This window comes from Stigmatopora argus, chromosome 12 (assembly GCF_051989625.1).
Source record: "Stigmatopora argus isolate UIUO_Sarg chromosome 12, RoL_Sarg_1.0, whole genome shotgun sequence".
Lineage (NCBI taxonomy): Eukaryota > Metazoa > Chordata > Actinopteri > Syngnathiformes > Syngnathidae > Stigmatopora > Stigmatopora argus.
In genome coordinates this window covers 2,362,830-2,384,072 of record NC_135398.1, presented here as the reverse complement: position 1 = coordinate 2,384,072, position 21,243 = coordinate 2,362,830, and the positions used below count along the sequence as shown (strand labels likewise).

General features: G+C 40.9%; 1 protein-coding gene across 8 annotated transcripts in view; it reads left to right on the top strand.

Moving 5' to 3' along the window:
• Positions 1-21,243, top strand: part of pde1cb (phosphodiesterase 1C, calmodulin-dependent b) — a 72,466-nt gene that overhangs the window by 11,744 nt on the left and 39,479 nt on the right. For 6 of the 8 annotated variants that reach the window (XR_013304328.1, XM_077615807.1, XM_077615802.1 and 3 more), the window contains exons 3-4: positions 92-257; positions 10,947-10,973. Coding sequence is in view for 7 of the 8 variants with exons in the window: in XM_077615807.1 (XP_077471933.1) it covers positions 92-257; positions 10,947-10,973 (193 nt within the window). In the remaining variant the exon portion in view is untranslated. Of the gene's footprint in view, positions 1-91; positions 258-6,777; positions 7,293-10,946; positions 10,974-21,243 lie in introns of those variants that run through there. The other 2 variants (XM_077615809.1, XM_077615804.1) reach the window with 2 other exon arrangements.

The window sequence follows — 21,243 nt, the reverse complement described above, 5'->3', positions numbered from 1 at the left end:
CTTTAAAAAAAAAATATATATATATTATTATGTATTTTTATTTATATTAATTAAGTAATTTTTTAACACTTCCTTTTGTATCTTTCCGCAGGTTCCAAATCCCAGAGCGCATTATGGAACGCCATCACGGCCGGAATGGGCATGAAAGGCAAAGAGCCCAAGTCCCCGGAGAACGACCCCCGGAGTCCCGCCGAGATCCTGGCGGACGAGCTCCCCCTGACGGACGAGGCGGACGCCACAGAGAAGACGGCTATCAGGTTTGATACTTGTTAGGTTGCTCCATATGCCAAAAATGACGTCAACAAATATGTATATATATATATGCCAAAAAAAAACCATTTAGAATGGCATTGACGCTTTCAAGATGTTCAAATGTAGCATTTTCCGTCATTATGCGCAATTTCCCCAGCAGGGGTCTCAAAAATCCCTAAATTTTTACAAGATGGGTGAATGTGGCCCACAAAAGAAGATTTAGTTCATTCTACATTCTGTTGTATTTCTCAACTTTAACACTAGATAGAGCTATTCACTTGAAAAGCGCTTCTCCATTGTTTAGGTTTTATGTAGGAAACCGTAGAATTTCCATATTTTGTTTCATATAACTACTCTTATATAAAAACTAATTCAACGTGATTTTGTTTTCATTATACAAGTATAATGAGATTTAAAGCTTGACCACAAAGTGCACAATTAACAACAACAGACAAACAGATAATCAATAAATAATAATGATGAACAATAAATAAATAATCAATAAATAATAACAATGAACAATAAATAAATCAAGAAATAATAACAATAAATAATTAATCAATAAATAATAACAATGAACAATAAATAAATCAAGAAATAACAACAACAAATAAATAATCAATAAAATAATAGCAATACATAAATGAACAATAAATAAATAATCAATAAATATTAACAATGAACAATAAATAAATAAATAAATAATAACAATGAACAATAAATAAATAATCAATAAATAATAACAGTGAACAATAAATAAATAATCAATAAATAATAACAATGAACAATAAATAGAGCAATAAATAATAATGAACAATAAATAAATAATCAAGAAATAATAAAAATGAACAATAAATAAATAATCAAGAAATAAGTTATACATTTATTATTTATTGAGTTTTGAGAATGTTCTCGCATTCTTGCGCTCACTGGACATTATTTCTTTGTTCTGCAAAAATTGTTCCAATTATGTATAAATATAAACATAAATATTATTATTTTTTAACACAGTTAACTTCTGATGTATTAACTCATTCAAAAAAAAATATTTTAAATGCACAAAAAAGATGATTTAGATGACAGTATCCTCATACCTTTGCATTATTTTGTACTTAGTCAATGAACTCATTGACTGCAATAGAAGTCAAATCCTTTTGATATATTGATTTGAATTCAAAAGAAATGCTTGGTCATTTGCTTACCCGATCATTTCCCACTGGAAATGGAAACGGCAAATTCCCCCATTATATATTTTAGGGGTGCAATGATCTTCGTGACACTTGAGTGGGAGGAGCATACATAAATAGATATCATTAGCATAGGGTCATCGTACCGTTTCGTTAGCGTCTGCGATTGGCATTCTGTGCTCATTTTCTGGCAGTTTTTACGGTGAATTAGGGCCACCATTTGCAGGTTCATCTTCACTCTAAGAAGATCATCTGACATTTTTTCCTCGCCACACACACACAAACGCACACATGCACGCACACGGTGGCGCTAATTGCACGGACGGACGGCGACCTCCGGGGATGCGGCCGAGATCGAATCCACCTTGATAACAAGGACATCAAATGTCTATTAACATAATGTCTTGTCACTTTTGGAATATTGAACCGTTTTAGCCGTCTGATTCCAATTAACCTTGATGGCTCCCGAGACAAAATGGCCGCAGGTGGCGCCCCCGCCAACATTTCCTGGCGTGTCGGTGAAAGTGCGTTGGGATGATTGGATTTGAGATTTGAAACGGGGATGAGGACATTTTGTTTTTGTGGATGCTTTTTGTCTGGCATTGCCGTTCTTGTTGTTGTCGTTGTTGTTATATTTAATTGTGGCTAAAAAGAATTATCTGATTTTCTGAGCCTTTACCATAGATGCGTACAAATATAAAGCTCAATATGATGTCATTTTCTAATGCTTTTCGAATAGTTTCCTGTTTTCAATAGTGATTTTTTGCAACTCAGACAATTAATCAACTACTAGTATTGTTTTGGTTTTAACTACCGCGTTGAAAAGGAAGTGAACTCGCTATCTAACTTTCAAAATAATTGAATGTTTTTTCCAAAATGCAAAAAATATTTAGGTCAGTTCATAGTTATTTATTTATATATTTAATCTCAGTACCAGTATGCAGAAGGTCCTCACCTTGTGGACTTCCTGTGTGTGGCTCCAGTTTTTTTTATCTAGGTCTACAATGTCTTCTGTGTCTTTGCTTGCTACTGCAACCAAGGAAATTTCCAAATTTTGGGATGAAATAAAGTTCTAAGCTAATAATCTAATAGCCAAAAATGAAGACTTTCAACATTTGAAATGTAAATTGCTGAAAAAAATCATTGTTTAATTTTTAAACATTTTTTTAGTTTGTATTTTTTTTATATTTTAGTAGTTTTGATACAAAATGCATTATTAGTAGTTTGGAAAAAACTGATCGGGAGCATTTGACAGCTCTGATTACGGAAATTTCCTCATCTAACTTGAATCCCGTTCATTTGAAAATTTTCAATATGTTTAAAACGATCCATCGGGTCACAGGATCCAATTTATCCAAGCACGGTTTTGCTTTTTGGCTTTTGAATCTCCTTAACGCGGCCCAAAATCGCGTATGTTTTGTTTTCCATAAATTTGGTCAATGCCGAGAGAGAGAAATGCTTTTAACCTTTGCGGAAATCGATACGTTTGTCCTCGCGTGAGTCGCCTCGAAAGCCTCGCTGATTACATTTTGGTAACAGATTGGAGCATTCGGCTTCTTTTTAAACACTACGCCATGTTTGATTATCGCTTTATGATAGGGTCATCATTTTGTGTAGTTTTTCTTCCTTTCTCTCATTTCATAACTCATTTTATTTATCTATGGTAGCAGATGGCAAGTTGTGTTTTATGACAAAGGCTAAAGTGAGACTATTACTGGAAGGCGCAATGACTATTCCGACGCGCGGATATCCTTATCGACTTCCTCGGGAATTTTAATGACATCTGAATTTTTTATGTACCTCCAAATGGCCGCCGCCCGCTAATGACGCCGTGACGTCACGAGCCCGGGTGCGGTGACGAGAATAGCTCCGACCGTGGCGGGGGATATTTTAGCCCCATGACGTTTTCAGTTTTTATTGTCATCGCTGCCGGATGGTTGTGGTAGGTGGTGGTAGGGTTAGTGGTAGTAGTGGTGGTAGTGGTGGTGGCAATGGTGGTAGTGGCTAGTGGTGGTAGTAGTGGTAGTAGTGGTAGTGGTGGTGGTGGTGGTGGTGGCAATGGTGGTAGTGGTGGTAGTGGTGGTAGTGGTGGTAGTGGTAATAGTAGTAGTAGTGGTGGTGGTGGTGGTAGTAGTGGTGGTGGTGGTGGTAGTGGTGGTAGTGGTGGTGGTAGTGGTGGTGGTAGTAGTGGTAGTAGTGGTAGGGGATTGTCTTATACAACCACTGCATAGAGCTGTTGTGGTGGTAGTAGTGGTAGTAGTGGTAGTAGTGGTAGTGGTAGTAGTAGTGGTAGGGGATTGTCTTATACAACCACTAGATAGAGCTGTTGTGGTAGTTGTAGTGGTAGTAGTTGTGGTAGTAGTTGTGGTAGTAGTTGTGGTAGTAGTAGTGGTAGTAGTGGTAGTGGTGGTAGTAGTGGTAGTAGTGGTAGTAGTGGTGGTAGTGGTGGTAGTGGTAGTAGTAGTAGTGGTAGAGGATTGTCTTATACAACCACTAGATGAAGTTGTAGTAGTAGCAGTAGTAGTAGTGGTTAGTAGTTGTGTTTTGTTATGCATTCCCTAGATGTACCGGTAGTAGTAATAGTACTGGATAGGAAATGTGTCAACTAGATGGAGCTTTAGTAGTATTAGTAGTAGTTGTAGTAGTTGTAGTAGTAATGGTATATCAACTAAAGGGAATTTTATTCAATGGTTAACCAACATTGTATTAACCAACCATGTATGAGGCGCACTTTTAAGAAAATGTAACTGTTTTAGTTGCATCTTATAGTCTGGAAAATATGGTACTTTTGGCAACTATCTTTCTCATGAAGGTAATTTTTTGCTACTGCCTGTTGTCTGTCCCTTTTGAACTTTTTGGAGTACTAGTTTATTTGTGAAAATCCCAGATGCCAGATGTCGTCATCCAGCGTGAAGGTGAGATAAACCGTTGAATCTTGTCGGCACTCACAGCTCATATTCTGAATTCAGAGTGCTGACCTTCGGGGACCTCCTAGCTTGTTTTTCGGGACATAGCCGTCACATTTACACCTTCCGACGAATTCCCTGGTGATTACACCCGCCAACGGCGAACCGCCAACTCGGCGAGGCGACGTCACGGCGGCCCTCACCTCGCGCCGACCCCGAGCCGCCGCCACGTGTCCCCCGAGGGGGCGTCGTCCTCGTTCCGCAAAAAGCCGTGATGAAAAGTGCATTTGGGCCATCGGAAAAGGCCGGACGGGAGAGGAAACACCCGCGTGCTTTTGAAGACCGCATCAGCCATCACCACAGATGAAAGCGGGAGATGCTTTTGAGGTGCTGCCCCGGATTTATCTCGGCATCAAGTAATTGGAAGATCTCAGATCGTGGGGGAGGGGGAGGGGGTTTTAGGGCCACTCCCACAAATATATCACATTTCAATAACATTTCTCAAAGCCAGTCAAATCCTTAAAAAAAAAAAATTAGATTAGAACTTTATTTCATCCCGTATTCGGGAAATTTCTTGGTTGCAGTAGCAAGACAGACACAGAAGACATTGTAGACCTAGTTCACCTGTGTCAAAGTGGCGGCTCGGGGGCCAAATCTGGCCCGCCGCATCATTTTGTGTGGCCCGGGAAAGTAAATGATGAGTGCTGACTTTCTGTTTTAGGATCAAATTCAAATGAAGAGTATAGATGTGTATTACATTTCCTGATTTCCCCCCCTTTTAAATCAATAATTGTAATTTTCTAATCAATTTTTCTGTGTTTTTAGTTCACAAATCCTTTTGTAAAATCTTAAAATATATTTAAAAAAAGCTCAAATAAACATTGTTTTAGATCTATAAAAAACTGAATATTCAGGGCTTTTACTCCAGTTCTTTTAATCCATTTAGAAAAAAAATATCTAAATATTATATCTAAAATGGTCCGGCCCACGTGAAATCAAGTTGACGTTAAAGCAGCCCGCGAACCAACCCGAGTCTGACACCCTTGACCTAGGTATAAAAAACTGGAGCCACACACGGGAAGTCCACAAGATGGGGACCTTCTGCAGACTGAGACTGAGGTTTTACCGCACAGTCCCTTTTGTAAGATTAGCGTAGGGGTGACGAACCTTTTTGACAGGTCGAGGGTTCGATTGCCAGGTGGGTCCCCAACATGTGGAGTTTGCATGTTCTCCCTGGGCCTTCGTGGCTTTTCTCCAGGTAGCCAACCGCCTACATTCTAACTAGCGTTAGCCGTGTTGTACAAGGCAGCGTTAACGGAGACGGCTCGTAGTTTTTGCAACGTCCAAATCCGGGTTTGTCACCGATGCCCTATAAAAAAAAAAAAACGGAGAAGTAGGCAGGCACTCTGTCCCGAATGTCCCGCCTTTGGTATTTTCGCAATCGGATTGAGATGACGCCGCTGGTTTTTGGGCCGCCCACGTGGGACGCGGACGCGCTCTCGGCGTAATCTCGGTCCAATCGGCGCCAATGCGACCATCTGCATGTTATTTAATCCTGCTTGGCTCCGCGTTTAATATGCGAATGAATTATCTGTTTGTTCCGATGACATCCGTTAAACGGGTTATTTGCAATTCCATCATTTCGCCGTCAATCCATAGACGCCACAGTGTTGCTTTTCTTAAAGTCGACTTTTCTTTGACCGATGTTATGATACTAAAAGTTTTGCATCAATTATTTGGTGTCATTGTAAAATTGGTGATTTTTGAAGCTTGTGCAGCTCGCTCCAGATACAGTTTGGTAGCTCTGGCTAATCACTAGCCAATCATAGTTGGTGAAAGCGATGACGTATCCCTACGCCTGCGAGTAGGCATTGTGGTGTCACCAAATCGAATTCTGATTGGTTAAAGCAACAGTCTTATCGACGCTTGTTTAATGCAGCAGAGCCTGCAGAACTGATTGTGAAGGCCTTGAGGCAGATTTCTGACCCTGCCAACAAATAATGGCTGAGATGTGATCCTTATTGTCTTTTATGATGCTCTCTGCCTTTCTAAGGCACCGGGATTTGTAGATGCTGGACAGGGTAGGTAGGGGGCAGTTGATGATCTTCTGCAGTCTTTTCCCGTCAGCTTCAAAGTAAGAAAGAGTAAAATGCTACTTTTTCTGACGTTGGTTTGGTGTTTGGCTCGATTCAAGTTGGGAAACACATGCCTTGTGTACGTAACAAATTATATATTTAAAAAAAAAGTGAAATTGCCATTTTATGACAAATTTCCGATGAATTCCACCCGTCCACTTTTATTCTCCCTCCATCCTTGTCTGCCAACGGATGAAACAGAACATGGTTTTTCATTATCAGTCGTGACTCCTCCCCCCTTCTTTGACGCCGTTCCTCCCCTCTCTCCCTTCTGCGCTTGTGTGTGTGTGTATGTGTGTGTGTATATGTGTGTAAAGAGCTCGGCGGTAGTGTGCGTTAATCCCGGATTTCACCGCCCTGCCGTCTGCATCCCGCCGTCGCTCGGCGAGCATGGACCGGCTCCGGCACTCCCGCGCTCACGCGGGAAAAGATTGAGCCTTCCGGACAGTTGGGGAAACTGTCGGGGAACTGCTTCATCACCCCCCGGACTCCCTCTTCAAATTGAACCCGAGAGGACAAAAGAGATTTTTTTTTAAAAAAAGACGGAAAAGGGGGACGGGATGATGACCACCGAGGCGTCGCGGCTGAGGGCGCCGGTGTGACTGAAACGAAGCTATCTAGAGTCACGCTAGCTCTCTCTCTTGCACGTGAGGGATTAAACTTTTCCTGGTCGTCCACGATTTCCCGCGAGCGGCGTCACTCGGGGGTGACATGGAGTCCCCCACCAAAGAAATCGAGGAGTTCGAAAGCACGTCCCTCAAGTACCTCCAGCCGGAACAAATTGAGAAAATTTGGCTCAGGCTTAGAGGATTGTGAGTACACACACTTTTAACATCTCGTCAACAAGTGTGTGTTTGTGTGTGTGTTTGTGTGTGTGTGTGTGTGTCCGTGACGTAGGAACGATGCCAGACGGGGCTTACGGATCGTAACCGGTCAGACGGCGAATCAAGTTTTTGGTCAAAGGTCGCCGGGCAATCGGGGATGTTGAGAGGGATTTTTAGGTAAACTAAAGAATCGCTTAGACTTGTCGATGACTTTCGAGTGGGGGTCACCGACTCCGGTCTTTGAGGGTGTCTATCCAATCGGTTTATCCGTATCTCCCTGAACCGCAACACCTCAATCTACTGATCCGGATTGTTGTTATCAGACTCCTGATCCAGGCGAGTTTGAGGAGGGGTACGCGGAAAACCGATTGGTTAGGTGCCCTTGACGACCGGGGGTTGGGGACCCCTGGTTTTTAACAGGTCTCGGGATTCTCGTAACGCAAGGGTGTCAGACTCGGGTTGGTTCGCGGGCCGCGTTAACGTCAACTCGATTTCATGTGGGCCGGACCATTTTAGATATAATATTTAGATATTTTTTTAATAAATGGATTAAAAGAACTGGATTTAAAACCCTGAATATTCTGTTTTTTATAGATCTAAAACTATGTTTATTTTAGCTTTTTAAAATATTTGTAGATTTTACAAAATGATTTTTGAACTAAAAACACAGAAAAAATGGATTAAAAAATGACAATTATTGATTTAAAAGGGGGGGAAATCAGGAAATTTAATATACATCATATTTAGATTTTTTTAAATAAATGGATTAAAAGAACTGGATTAAAAGCCCTGAATATTCTGTTTTTTATAGATCTAAAACAATGTTTATTTTAACTTTTTTAAAATATATTTTTAGATTTTACAAAATGATTTTTGAACTAAAAACACCGAAGAAATTGATTAAAAAATGACAATGATTGATTTAAAAGGGGAAAAATCAGGAAATTTAATATACATCTATACTCTTCATTTTAATTTGATCCTAAAACAGAAAGTCAGCACTCATGATTTACTTTCCCGGGCCACACAAAATTATGCGGCGGGCCAGATTTGGCCCCCGGGCCGCCACTTTGACACATGTTGCAACGTATTTCCCGTTGTGTATCTAACGCCAGAAAATTTGTGGTTCCTTCGAAAGCAGTATGAGCCAATCGCAAAGCACGATTGCTTTGATAGATAGTTGCATTTCAGACGAAAATACTACCTTGAACCAATTTGGCGTCGCCTTGGATACGACAAATTGAACCTGTGCTCAGTACATTGTTTTTTTGAGACTTCCCCAAAACATAATTAGCTGCAAATTCATGTCGGCTAAAATCCAAACAATAATTCCGACTTTCCAGAGATCGCCTTCCTTAAAAAAACTGTATTTTGCATTCTTGTAGTCCATTAAGTGGTTGATCTGGCAACCTTTCGGTGTTGGCACAGTTTGCATACGACTTTTTACAGTTGCGTTTCGAACCAATGGGGAGAAAGAAGACGGATTTAACGCTTAGAAAATGCTGTCCCGAATTAAAAGCCGGAAATCCGTGGCTTGATTTTGCCCCCTTTTTAAAGTCATTTCCTGTGAAACAGAATCACAACACGGGTCAAGCGCAGCTTTAGTGGACATTTAACGGGGGATTGGCCTTCACCCGCGTCTTTTTCGATGCTATTTTTCCCCTCTCAACGCAAAAAAAGAAGCTTTTTAAGCGATGACATCTTTACATGCTCTCTCAAAAGCCATGCGTGAGCGCCAACCAATCAACACCTTCACTGACCTCTCAGAACTCGGCGTCACGCCGCGTTCCGAGATGGAGTGGCAATTACCTTTTATGTACTTTTCGCTCTTGTCGTTGCGACCCCGCCACGAGGAGCGTAAAGCTTTCTTTTGCCATGAGTCATCACGAGTTGTTTATCAGGTTTTTATCTTTTTAACGTGGATTGGAATCTCGTCGAGTCCGCTTCACTGACCTTGGAAATCCTTTTTCCGCATTGAGTTTTCTAAACACGGTTCCATTTTGTCCAAAATTCGCTTTCACAACCATCCAGATTTTTGACAATCGAGAGTCAACGACAACGCGCTTGTAACATAACAAACAAATTTAAATGAACTTGGATTACAATGCAGAAACACTTAAAAATAAACACACGATCCGGGGGCGGGGCGAGCGCGCGAATCCCGTTTCGGCGAAACGTCCGTTCGGCGAACTGTCCGTCGGCGAAACGTCTTTCGGCGAATCGTCCGAGTACCAGTTTTGCATGACAACGCGCTCGTAACATAACATAAACAAATTAAAATGCACTTGGATTACGATGCAGACACACTCAAAAAAAGTTTAATCCAACCTTACACGAAACCTAATTCTAATTTTGTTTAAATTTTGATACCTTTCTTCTCCCGGGTTGGCTCTATTGGCCCCGCCTCCACCCTGACTTTCAGATGCAACCTATCGAGGGTTGTTTACTTTTGTCTTCCCTTCAAAATATTCTGAAAATGATGCACACAAATGTCCTCACAATAAGATAACGCACGACCACTTGCCAACGAGAAGTAGTAGTATATACTCGTCTCGTATTAGCGATCGCTCTGCCATTTGTACTGACTAACGAAAAAAAAAACAAAGAAAAAAATGCGAGGCTCCGCCCAGTGCTCGTAGAGACATTACACGAGGGAGTTGCGACGGGAAAGACAGTGGCCATGATGTTCTTATGAGCAGCCCCAGTATGCTTGTATATCAAAATTTGTCTCGTATCTCAATTTGAATATTTGCCCAAAATTTTACTCGTACAGTGGTAACTCGACCTACGATCAGCTCTACCTACGACATGCTAAATATAAAATAAATAAAAGATAAAAAAATCTAAATATGATATCTAAAATGGTCCGGCCCACGTGAAATCAAGTTGACGTTAAAGCGGCCCGCGAACCAACCCGAGTCTGACACCCTTGATTTAGAGCGTTCAAAATTGATTGGACCAAAAACAAACCAAGACCTCATCGGTGTGAATGTGGCCCGCCAAAAAAACTGAATTCCTCACCCCCCGGTCTTAAGATCTACCGAAAAGGACTGACAAACAAATCAAACTAAGTGCTGTCAATTGCGCCTGAGCGGAATTTTAATCGCCGTCCGCGGGTTTTCGGAGCGTTTTGTGGGCGCCAAGTGATAAAAATTGCCTAAAGTGTGTGTATGCATTTTTTTTTTTTTAGAGAATGCTTTTAGCTCCAGGTGGAGTCGTTCGTGGGTGTTTGTTTTGGTCCAAATGTTAACATAAGCGAATAGTAGGTGTGTGTGTGTGTGTAGTGAAGTAGGAAAGATGTCAAATGTGTGTACGCATTTGTGTGAGTGAATGCTCATCTTTTATTCATGTTTTTTCTTCTAAATCATCTGCCTAAGTAATTGCTAAGTTAACAGCGTGGACTTGACGGCTTATGCTATTTCTGCCATGTCAATATATTCATCTCCATAAATGTCACCAAGAATTGCTTTTGTATTCTTAGTAATGCAGTTCATCTTTGAAAATCTTTAATGGTGTTTTTGGAATGAATTGCTTATTGCATTGTGTAAGAGATATATTTTTATGTTGCCTTTCATAGAAGTTCATTCGTTTTTTTTTTGGTTTACGTCTGGCCAAATGTAACTTGGTGTTTATCTCTGGCAGGCGGAAATACAAGAAGACATCCCAAAGGTAAGACTTTGATGATGGGACGTGGAAGGTCTTTTGTCCTCGTTTTTGAATGATTTTCCCAAAAATCAGTGACTTGTTAAAGGATATCCGTTAGATAACAGGTTTTATCTCTTTGTAATCACTATGCAGACCCTGATCAATGTTCGGTTTACGTCATGTAAATAGAAGTACTATGGCCATTTTAATCTTGGAATTTCAGACCCCTAATTTTAGGCAAAACCAGTTTTGTGTTCACATAGACCAGGTGTCGGGAACCTTTTTGAAAGAGAGCCATAAACAATTCCTATTTTCAAATGTTATTCCTTGAGAGCCATACTCACAATTTAAAAGTCAAAATACATGAAAATGTGCCATTTTTTTTTAGTCATTTTACCACTTTTAAAGCACAAAAAGTCTTTGAATTCTTTTGACAACATTGTTACGCTGTTGCTTGTATTTAGAAATATGTCCAGCAGGGGGGGCAGTACATGCCCTTGTTATTCCTAAATGAATGTTATCTGTAACGGGCCGTATATGGCCCGCGGGCTGAGGTTGAAAAACATGTACACACACGATCCGGGGGCGGGGCGAGCGCGCGAATCCCGTTTCGGCAAAACGTCCGTTCGGCGAACTGTCCGTCGGCGAAACGTCTTTCGGCGAATCGTCCGAGTACCGGTTTTGCATGGCAACGCGCTCGGAACATAACATAAACAAATTGAAATGAACTTTGATTACGATGCAGACACACTCAAAAATAAGTTGAATCTAACCTAACACTAAACTTAATTCTAATTTTGTTTTAAATTTTGATTCGCTTTCTTCTCCCGGGTTGGCTCTATTGGCCCCGCCTCCACCCTGACTTTCAGATGCAACCTATCGACGGTTGTTTGCTTTTGTATTCCCTTCAAAATATTCCGAAAATGATAGACACAAATGTCCTCACAATAGGATAACGTACGACCACTTGCCAACGAGAAGTAGCATATACTCCTCTCGTATTACCGAACAAGCTCCGCCATTTGCACTGACTAACGGGAACAAAACATGCAAAAAAATATATCAAAATTTGTCTCGTATCTCAAGATAAATATTTGCTCGAAATTTTACTCGTATCTCAAATTGCTCGTATGCCTGAACACACCGAAGTAGTTTCCGAATCACCCTGTCTGCGTTCGATTCTTGTCCCGGTTCGATTCCCGGCCAAGCCCGACAACGAATAACGCGTTATCCGCGTCCGAATGAAACGTTCATTTATTTGCCGCCTCCCTCGGAGACGCTCGGGGGAAATCAGGGCCGCTATTTGCTTGACTTAAATGCATTGATAAGTTAGTTGCAAGCCCCATTTTGAAGTTTATAATTAACGCCACACAACGGCTGGCTAATGGATATTTAACCATCATTTATAAAGACTGACTTTATTGATCTCAACATGCCATTGGAGAGGACATTTTTCTTTTCGGACCTTATTGGCTCGGAACAAATTGCGTAGAGGCGGTGGTTAGCGGGTCGGCATCGCAGTTTTGGGGTCGAGGGTTCGATCCCGGGCGGTGTGGAGTTTGCGTGTTCTTCCCGGGGTTACGTGGGTTTTCTCTGGGTACTCTGGTTTCCTCCCACATTCCCAAAACAGGCATGCTAGGCTAGTTGGATGCTATATTGTTCCTAGCTACGAGTGTTTGGTTGTTTGTTTTCTTGTGCCCTACTATTGGCTGGCCACTGATTCAGGGTGTCCATTGCCTGGTGCTCATAGTTAGCTGGGTTAGGCTCTAGCACCCCCTGCGACCCTTGTTTTTTTTTACCAATTTCGTCATACGCAGTTGCTGGGTATGATGACAATTAGGCTTTTTTGCCGAGTCAATGATGATGACAAAGCCAATGTCTGATTATTATTATTCAGAAAATGAATGAATAAAATTGGACAGGGTGTCCATTGTTAGCTGGGAAAAGCTCTAGCACCCCCTGGGATCCTTGTTCAGAAAATGAATGAATAAAATTACATAAATTGAGGACCTAGGAGGACTTTGGAATGTTTTAATATGGTGGCACGGTGGTTAGCAGTTTGCACGGTCTCCCACTGCCTGTGTGGGTTTTCACCGGGTACTCTGGTTTCCTCCCACATCCCTAAAACAGGCATGCTAGGCTAGTTGGATGCTATATTGTTCATAGCTACGAGTGATTGGTTGTTTGTTTTCTTGTGCCCTACTATTGGCTGGCCACTGATTCAGGGTGTCCATTGCCTGGTGCCCGTAGTTACCTGGGATAGGCTCTAGCACCCCCTGCGACCCTTGTTCAGAAAATGAATGAATAAAATTGCATAAATTGAGGACCTAGGAGGACTTTGGAATGTTTTAATATGGTGGCATGGTGGTTAGCAGTTTGCACGGTCTCCCACTGCCTGTGTGGGTTTTCACCGGGTACTCCGGTTTCTTCGTGCATCCCCAAAACAGTCATGCTAGGCTAGTTGGATGCTATATTGTTCCTAGCTATGAGTAATTGGTTGCCTGTTTGTCACAGTGTGCCTCGCGAATGGCCGACAACCAATTCCGGGCCTACTGACCATAGTCGGCTGGGATAGGCTCCGGCACCCTCGCCGCCCTTGTGAGGATTAGCGGTATAGAAATTGAATGGATGAATCTTTTAATACACTACGCTCCGTAGCGTTAAAGTAGAACTAAAGGATAATACAGTTGAAAAACTCCTCCAGCTGCAAGAAAATGATCCATCGTCCCCGTGGAATAATATTTAATATACTCGCAGGGGAATAAATATTCGTGGAGTATGACGTTTGTTGTGCTCCCGTTACAAAGTGAATCTGCTCCCGAGTGCCATCTGGAGCCGGCGTTGGCGCAAAGTGTATTAAGCGAGTCAACGGGACGTGGTAAGCGCGCCGTAATGGCGGCGCCGATAAAGCGTGGCGAGGCCTCTCGTCGTCCGTCGGCGTTCTCGACGGCGGACGAGACGATCGATCGTTGGAGGGTAAATGGAGTGACGTGCTACTGGTTGGCGCCGTTTGTGGTCTCGCTCGCTCGCTCTCTTTGGGTGGCGGTGGGGGAGTTCCTCTGTGGAGGAGCGGCGTGATTGACAGCTCCGCATGTGGCCGTGTAATTACGGCCGGGCTAATTGGCGGAGAGGAACGCCGGGACGTTGTCATTACTGACGCAGAAGGAGAGAGAAGAATTGTGCGCTCGTGTGGTGGTGGGTTGGATGGCGCTGGAATAGAAAACTGTTTACCGCTTGCTTGCTCGCTATTCCGTCACCATTGTTGGTTTTTGTCGTTTGTGATTTACTAGTTTTCAAAGCTCGCCAGCGTTTGGGCCAAAGCGGCCAGTCAAGGACCACCGAGTGCTTTGTTTGTTCGCTGGGAATTGAATTATTTGAATTCAATTGAATGCTTTTATTGTCATTATACAAGTAGAATGAGATTTAATGCTTCACCACAAAGTGCACACAACAACAGCAAACAAACAGACAAATCAATAATAAATCTATAAATTAGTAATGAATAATAAATAAGCAGTCAACAACATCAATAAGTAGGGAAGTGCACAAATAACACCACATGAATAGATAAATAATCAATACATAGAAATAATAATAATGGTAATAAATAAGTAATCAATAAATAAGTAATAAATCAATAAGTAATAAATAAGTACTGAATAAGTAATCAATGAATAAGTAATAAATAAATTAGTAATAAATAAGTAAGCAATAAATAAGTAATAAATAAGTAATCAATAAATAGGTGATAAATAAGTAATCAATAAATACGTGTTATATAATTAATCAATAAATAAGTAATAAATAAGTAATCAATAAGTGATAAATAATTAATCAATAAATAAGTGATAAATAATTAATCAATAAGTAATCAATCAGTAATCAATAAATAAGTAATCAATAAATAAGTAATCAATAAATAAGTAATCAATAAATAAGTAATCAATAAATAAGTAATCAATAAATAAGTAATCAATAAGTAATCAATAAATAAGTAATCAATAAATAAGTAATCAATAAATAAGTAATCAATAAGTAATCAAGAAATAAGTAATAAATAAGTAGCCAAGAAATAAGTAATACATAAGTAGTCAACATGGATAAGTGGTCAACATAGATAAGCAATCAGCATAGATAAGCGGTCAACATAGATAAGCGGTCACCATAGATAAGCGGTCACCATAGATAAGCGGTCACCATAGATAAGCGGTCAACATAGATCCCGGCTTGTATCCGCCAAATATGCATGAAACGTTTATAGTATAGGAACAATAACACTCAAATCGATTCATATAAAAATGTCGGTGTGTACAGTACACGGATTCCTTCGCCGATGATATTCTCTGAACGTAGTGCAAACAACTTTTTTTTAAATAAACACGTTTTGACGGGACATCCATTTTAGCTGTGAGATTGGGAATTGTTTTATATCTCAACGTCCCCCTCTGGGCTGCTATTTTTTGTTCACCGTCATGGCGACAAGCTTTTTCATTTTTTTTCTTCCAGAGGCGGTCGTGACTGCTCTTTGGTATTTCCAGTCGACTTCACTCAATCTTTGTAATTATGTGTTTTGCACACGCCGGGTTATATTGAGAATTGCAAGTGTGTGTTACACTGTGTGAGTGATTTGTCTTTGACATTTGAGCCGGCGCCATAGCATCTGTGTCAAGTCACGTCAATAAACGCGGCTTGACTCAAAGTCAGGTGGCAAATCGTGTCTTTTGCAGTAATACCTCGTTTATCGCCGTCAATCGGTTCCAAGACAATGCGTGAATAACTGGGTTGTAGGGACGGTCTTTTCATGTTGTCTATTTCATATTCTTGGGACTTGGATAGATTACACGCCATTATCCAATGCCTCTTTCTTTTGTCAGGCTATTTATATTATATTGTATTATATTATATTAGATAACTTTATTCATCCAGTATTCGGGAAATGTCATTGTTACAGTAGCAAGAGGGTGTGAATACAGACAAAGCAAAAGACAATTTAGACATTAATAAATCGGTAATAAATAAATATATAAATGAATAAATAAGCGTGTTGCTGAAATATATACATATACATATGCATATGTATAGGCATATGCATAAGAATAGGCATAGGCATTGGATTGGATTGGATAACTTTATTCATCCCGTATTCGGGAAATTTCGTTGTTCCAGTGGCAAGAGGGTGAGGATGCAGGAATAGGAAAGGCATTTTAGACATAAATAGATAGGTAATAAGTAGGTCAAGAAATAAATACATGAATAAATATATAATTAAGTAAGCGTGTTGCTTAGGACATATATACATACATACATACACATAAATGTACATGCATGCATACGGTAGGTCTTAACACACAGCCATTTTTTTGTTAAAGAGCCTGACAGCTGATGGGAGGAAGGATCTGCGGAAGCGCTCCTTCCTGCAATGAGGGTGCCGCAGTCTATTGCTAAAGGAGCTTCGGAGGGACTCCACAGACTCATGCAGGGGGTGGGAGGTGCTGTCCATGATGGACATCATCCTGGTCAGCATCCTCCGCTCTCCCACTTCCTCCACAGAGTCCAAAGGACAGCCCAGAACAGAGCTGGCCCTCCTGACCAGCTTATTCAGCCTGTTCCTGTCCCTCTCCGTGCTCCCGCATCCCCAACAAAGCACTGCATAAAACACTGCAGAGGCCACCACAGTGTCGTAGAAAGTCCTCAGCAGTGTCCTGCACACTCCAAAGGACCGTAGACTCCTCAGTAGGTAGAGGCGGCTCTGGCCCCTTTTGTACAGGGCATCTGTGTTTGTGGACCAGTCTAGTTTGTTGTTGAGGTGAACACCCAGGTACTTAAAATTCTCCACGATTTCAATGTCTGTACCCTGGATGTTCACCTGAGTGGTCTGTTGAGGATTCCTCCGAAAATCGACGACCATTTCCTTTGTCTTACTGGTGTTGATGTAGAGGTGGTTTTGCCTACACCAGTCAACAAAGGCTGTGATGACTCCCCTGTACTCCAGGTCGTTCCCGTCCGTCACTCGTCCAACAATAGCGGTGTCGTCAGAGAACTTCTGGAGGTGGCAGGTGTCTGTATTATGTTTAAAGTCCGATGTGTAGAGGGAGAAGAGGAGTGGAGAGAGCACTGTGCCTTGTGGGGCCCCCGTGCTGCAAGCTACCACATCAGACGTACAGTCCTGGAGTCTCACATATTGTGGTCTGTCAGTGAGGAAGTCGATGATCCATGCGGCTAGGTGGTTCCTTACTCCAGCCTCTTCCAGTTTCCCTCTCAGTAGAACCGGCTGAATGGTGTTGAAGGCACTGGAGAGGTCAAAAAACATCATTCTCAGCGTGCTTCCCGCGTTCTCCAGGTGTGAAAGAGACCTGTGCATCAGGTAGGTGGTAGCATCTTCCACACCAATGCCTGGACGATAGGCGAACTGCAGAGGGTCCAGCTCTGCATTCATCAGGGGGCTGAGGTGATTGAGGATGATTCTCTCCAATGTCTTGATCAGGTGAGAGGTTAATGCTACCGGCCTGAAGTGGTTTGGCTCCCTGGGGTACGCAGTCTTAGGAACTGGGACCACGCAGGAAGTTTTCCACAAGGTGGGGACCTTCTGCAGACTGAGGCTGAGGTTGAAAATATGCAGAATCACTATACCAAGCTGATCCGCACACTCTCTCAGTAGTCTGGAGCTGAGGCCGTCTGGACCGGTAGCCTTCCTTGCCTCGATCTTCTTGAGCTGTTTTATCACCTGATCGACAGTAATGCAGAGACCGGTGGAAGAGGGGGAGGAAGAGGAGGAGGAGGAGAACGAGGGGGGAGCGTTGCTTCTGGTCTGGGGGGTCAGGGGAGTGGGGGCAGGACTGAATCTGTTAAAGAACTGATTCAGTTCATTGGCCCACTCCCTGCCGCCAGACTCCGGGTCTCTCTCGCTGTTGCCTCCATGGCCCGAAATAGTCCTCAAGCTCCTCCAGACCTCTTTGGTGTTGCCTCTCTGGAGTTGGTTCTCCAGCTTCCTCCTGTAGATGGTCTTACCCTTCCTTATCTCTCTCTTCAGCTCCTTCTGGACCATTTTCAGGCTCTCTTTCTCCCCAGACCTAAAAGCCCTCTTCTTCTTGTTCAGGAGGGCCCTTAGATCCCTGGTGACCCACGGCTTATTGTTGGAGAAACAACGGACCTTCTTGGAGGGTACAATGTTCTCAACACAGAAGTTAATATAATCTGTGATGCAGTGGGTCAAGCTGTCAATGTCATTACAATGTGAATTGCACAGCACCTCCCAGTCAGTGGTCTCAAAACAGTCCCTCAGTACCATGCTGGTCTCCTCGGTCCATCTTTGTATGATCCTCGTGGTAGGTTTTATTTTCCTCACCATAGGGATGTAGGTGGGGATCAGATGGACCAGGTTGTGGTCTGAGCGGCCCAGTGGGGGGAGGGGGACTGAGCTGTATGCCTCCTTTGTGTTGGCATACAGCAGGTCCAGAGTTTTTTGTTCCCTGGTGTGGCACTTCACAAACTGAGTGAAGGTGGGGAGAGTAGAAGCCAAGGGAGCATGGTTAAAGTCACCAGAGATAAGAAGGAGAGACTGGGGGTGTGACGTTTGCAGCCGGGACACAGTGGCGTGAAGCAGCTCGCGGGCGACTGTCGCATCGGCCGAGGGACGTATATACGCAGTTATTATGATAACGTGCGAGAACTCCCGGGGGATGTAAAACGGCCTGATGCTAACAGCTACTAGCTCGATATCTCGAGTGCAGAGTCGCTCCTTCACAGTAATGTGCCCGGGGCTGCACCATCTACTATTAATAAAAACAGCTAGTCCCCCCCCTTTCTTCCTACCGCTCTCCTCAGCATCTCTGTCCGCCCTCACCAGCTGAAAACCGTCCAAGGAGACGAGAGAGTCCGGAATTAGTTCATTCAGCCAGGTCTCCGTGAAGCACATGCATATACATATACATAAGTATTCATATACTTATATACAAAAGTATACATAAGTATTCATATACTTATATACAAAAGTATACATAAGTATTCATATACTTATATACAAAAGTGTACATATACATTCATAAGTATTGGGACAATTACTGACAGCTTGAATCCAACTTTTGTTTGAGAATACAGACACAGCAAAAGACAATTTAGACATTAATAAATAGGTAATACATAAATATATAAATAAATAAATAAGCGTGTTGCTGAAATATATACATATACATAAACATACATAAACACATACATATACATAAACATATACATAAACACATACATAAGTATTCATATACTTATATACAAAAGTGTACATATACATAAACATATACATAAACACATACATAAGTATTCATATACTTATATACAAAAGTGTACATATACATAAGTATTCATATACTTATATACAAAAGTGTACATATACATACATAAGTATTGGGACAATTACTGACAGCTTGAATCCAACTTTTGTTTTAAAAACGTTTTTTTTTTGGCTTTTGTAGTTGAAGTTCACATTTTCTTGATGCATGATTTGCTTCAAAGTCTGCCTTGTTTGTTGGCTAAATGAGCAGCCTTTTTTAAAGGACTTGAGCCAAATTTAGCCTAGAAAATATTGCCCATTTAGTGTGTGAAGGTTTACCGTAATGCACTGATATGCTGATGAAAGAGCTTCAGTTTTTTTCCATCGACATGCTTTGAAGTCAACTTTCCATATTTTGAGGGTCGAGCGTTACTTCTAACTCAAGTAAGGTTGCCCGCAATGTCATTATTTTTTCTTCCTGGTCGCCGTGTTAGCGAAACGGGGACATTTGCGCCGTCCAAAACGAATATGAAAATCAGTGATGTGACATTTAGGAAATTGAATAAAAAAAAAAACGAGCTCAAAACCTCAATTTCAGCCATGACTGACTTTCTGTCCTTTCTGTAATTGTTCAAATGAATAATGGAAGAGTCATTGTCAGGTTCAACATAGTTTTTTTTTAAGGATTATTTCTTTCATTCGAACCATATGCAATCTCAAAATTCTGTTTTCTTTTTGGACTCGTGAAAACTCTGTTTTGCAAGATTGATGAGGAACTATTTCTGCCATTTCTTTGTCATTTTCTCTTTATTTCTTGCTCCTTTTTGCCACATTTCTTCTCTCCTTCCGCCCGACGACTGGGGTAATTGCTCTTTTCACACCAATCACAACGCTCCTCATAATTATATCCTAAACCACCTTTTTCCTCCTTTCCCTTCCATTTTATTTTCTTTGCAATGTCTGGGGATGTTTTGCTTCTGTCTGGGAATCACGTAGTAACTTGCAACAAAGGAAAGATACCCAGATTATTTTCAGGGGATTGGAATTGGGTAAAAAAAAAAAAAGAAGTGTTTATTTTCTAAGTGATTGGACGTCTATTGCCGTTAATGGCACTGAAATAGGATGACTCAACATATACACTTACATTATACACATTTTACACTTACATTATAAAATACATTTACATATACACTGTATATGCAAAATATAAAAATATATTAAACATTAGATATAAAATATATTAAATATTAGATATAAAATATATTAAATATTAGATATAAAATATATTAAATATTAGATTCAAAATATATTAAATATTAGATATAAAATATATTAAATATAAAATATATTAAATATTAGATTCAAAATATATTAAATATTAGATATAAAATATATTAAATATTAGATATAAAATATTACATATAAAATATGAAATACACAATACGAAATACATAATACGAAACACACAATACGAAACACACAATCCGAAATACACAATACGAAATACTCAATACCGAATACTCAATACCGAATACTCAATACCAAATACTCAATACCGATTACACAATACCGATTGCACAATACCGATTACACAATACCGAATACACAATACAAAATATACAATACAAAATATACAATACAAAATATACAATACAAAATATACAATACAAAATATAAAATTTTGCAAAAAATGCATATACACTATGTATTTTTTTTGCATTTTTGTTGTTGTTTGTAGCCTTTAACTCTAGCCTTTAAATACTATTTATTTATAAGAAAACAAGTGTAACAAACTTTGCAGAACAACAAAAAATGTCCAGTCACAATACAAAAACCTGAAAATACCATAATTATAATCAAAATACATGCAAAAATATGCAATCGGCATTTTACATCCTTACAACAAAGTTGTTTTCATGATCTTTATTTAACAGTACGGCGTGGTTAACGTGTCGGCTTCGCAGTTCTGGGTTCGTGTATTCGATCCCAGGTCCGTTCTCACTGTTAAGACTTTGTGTGTTCTCCCCTGGG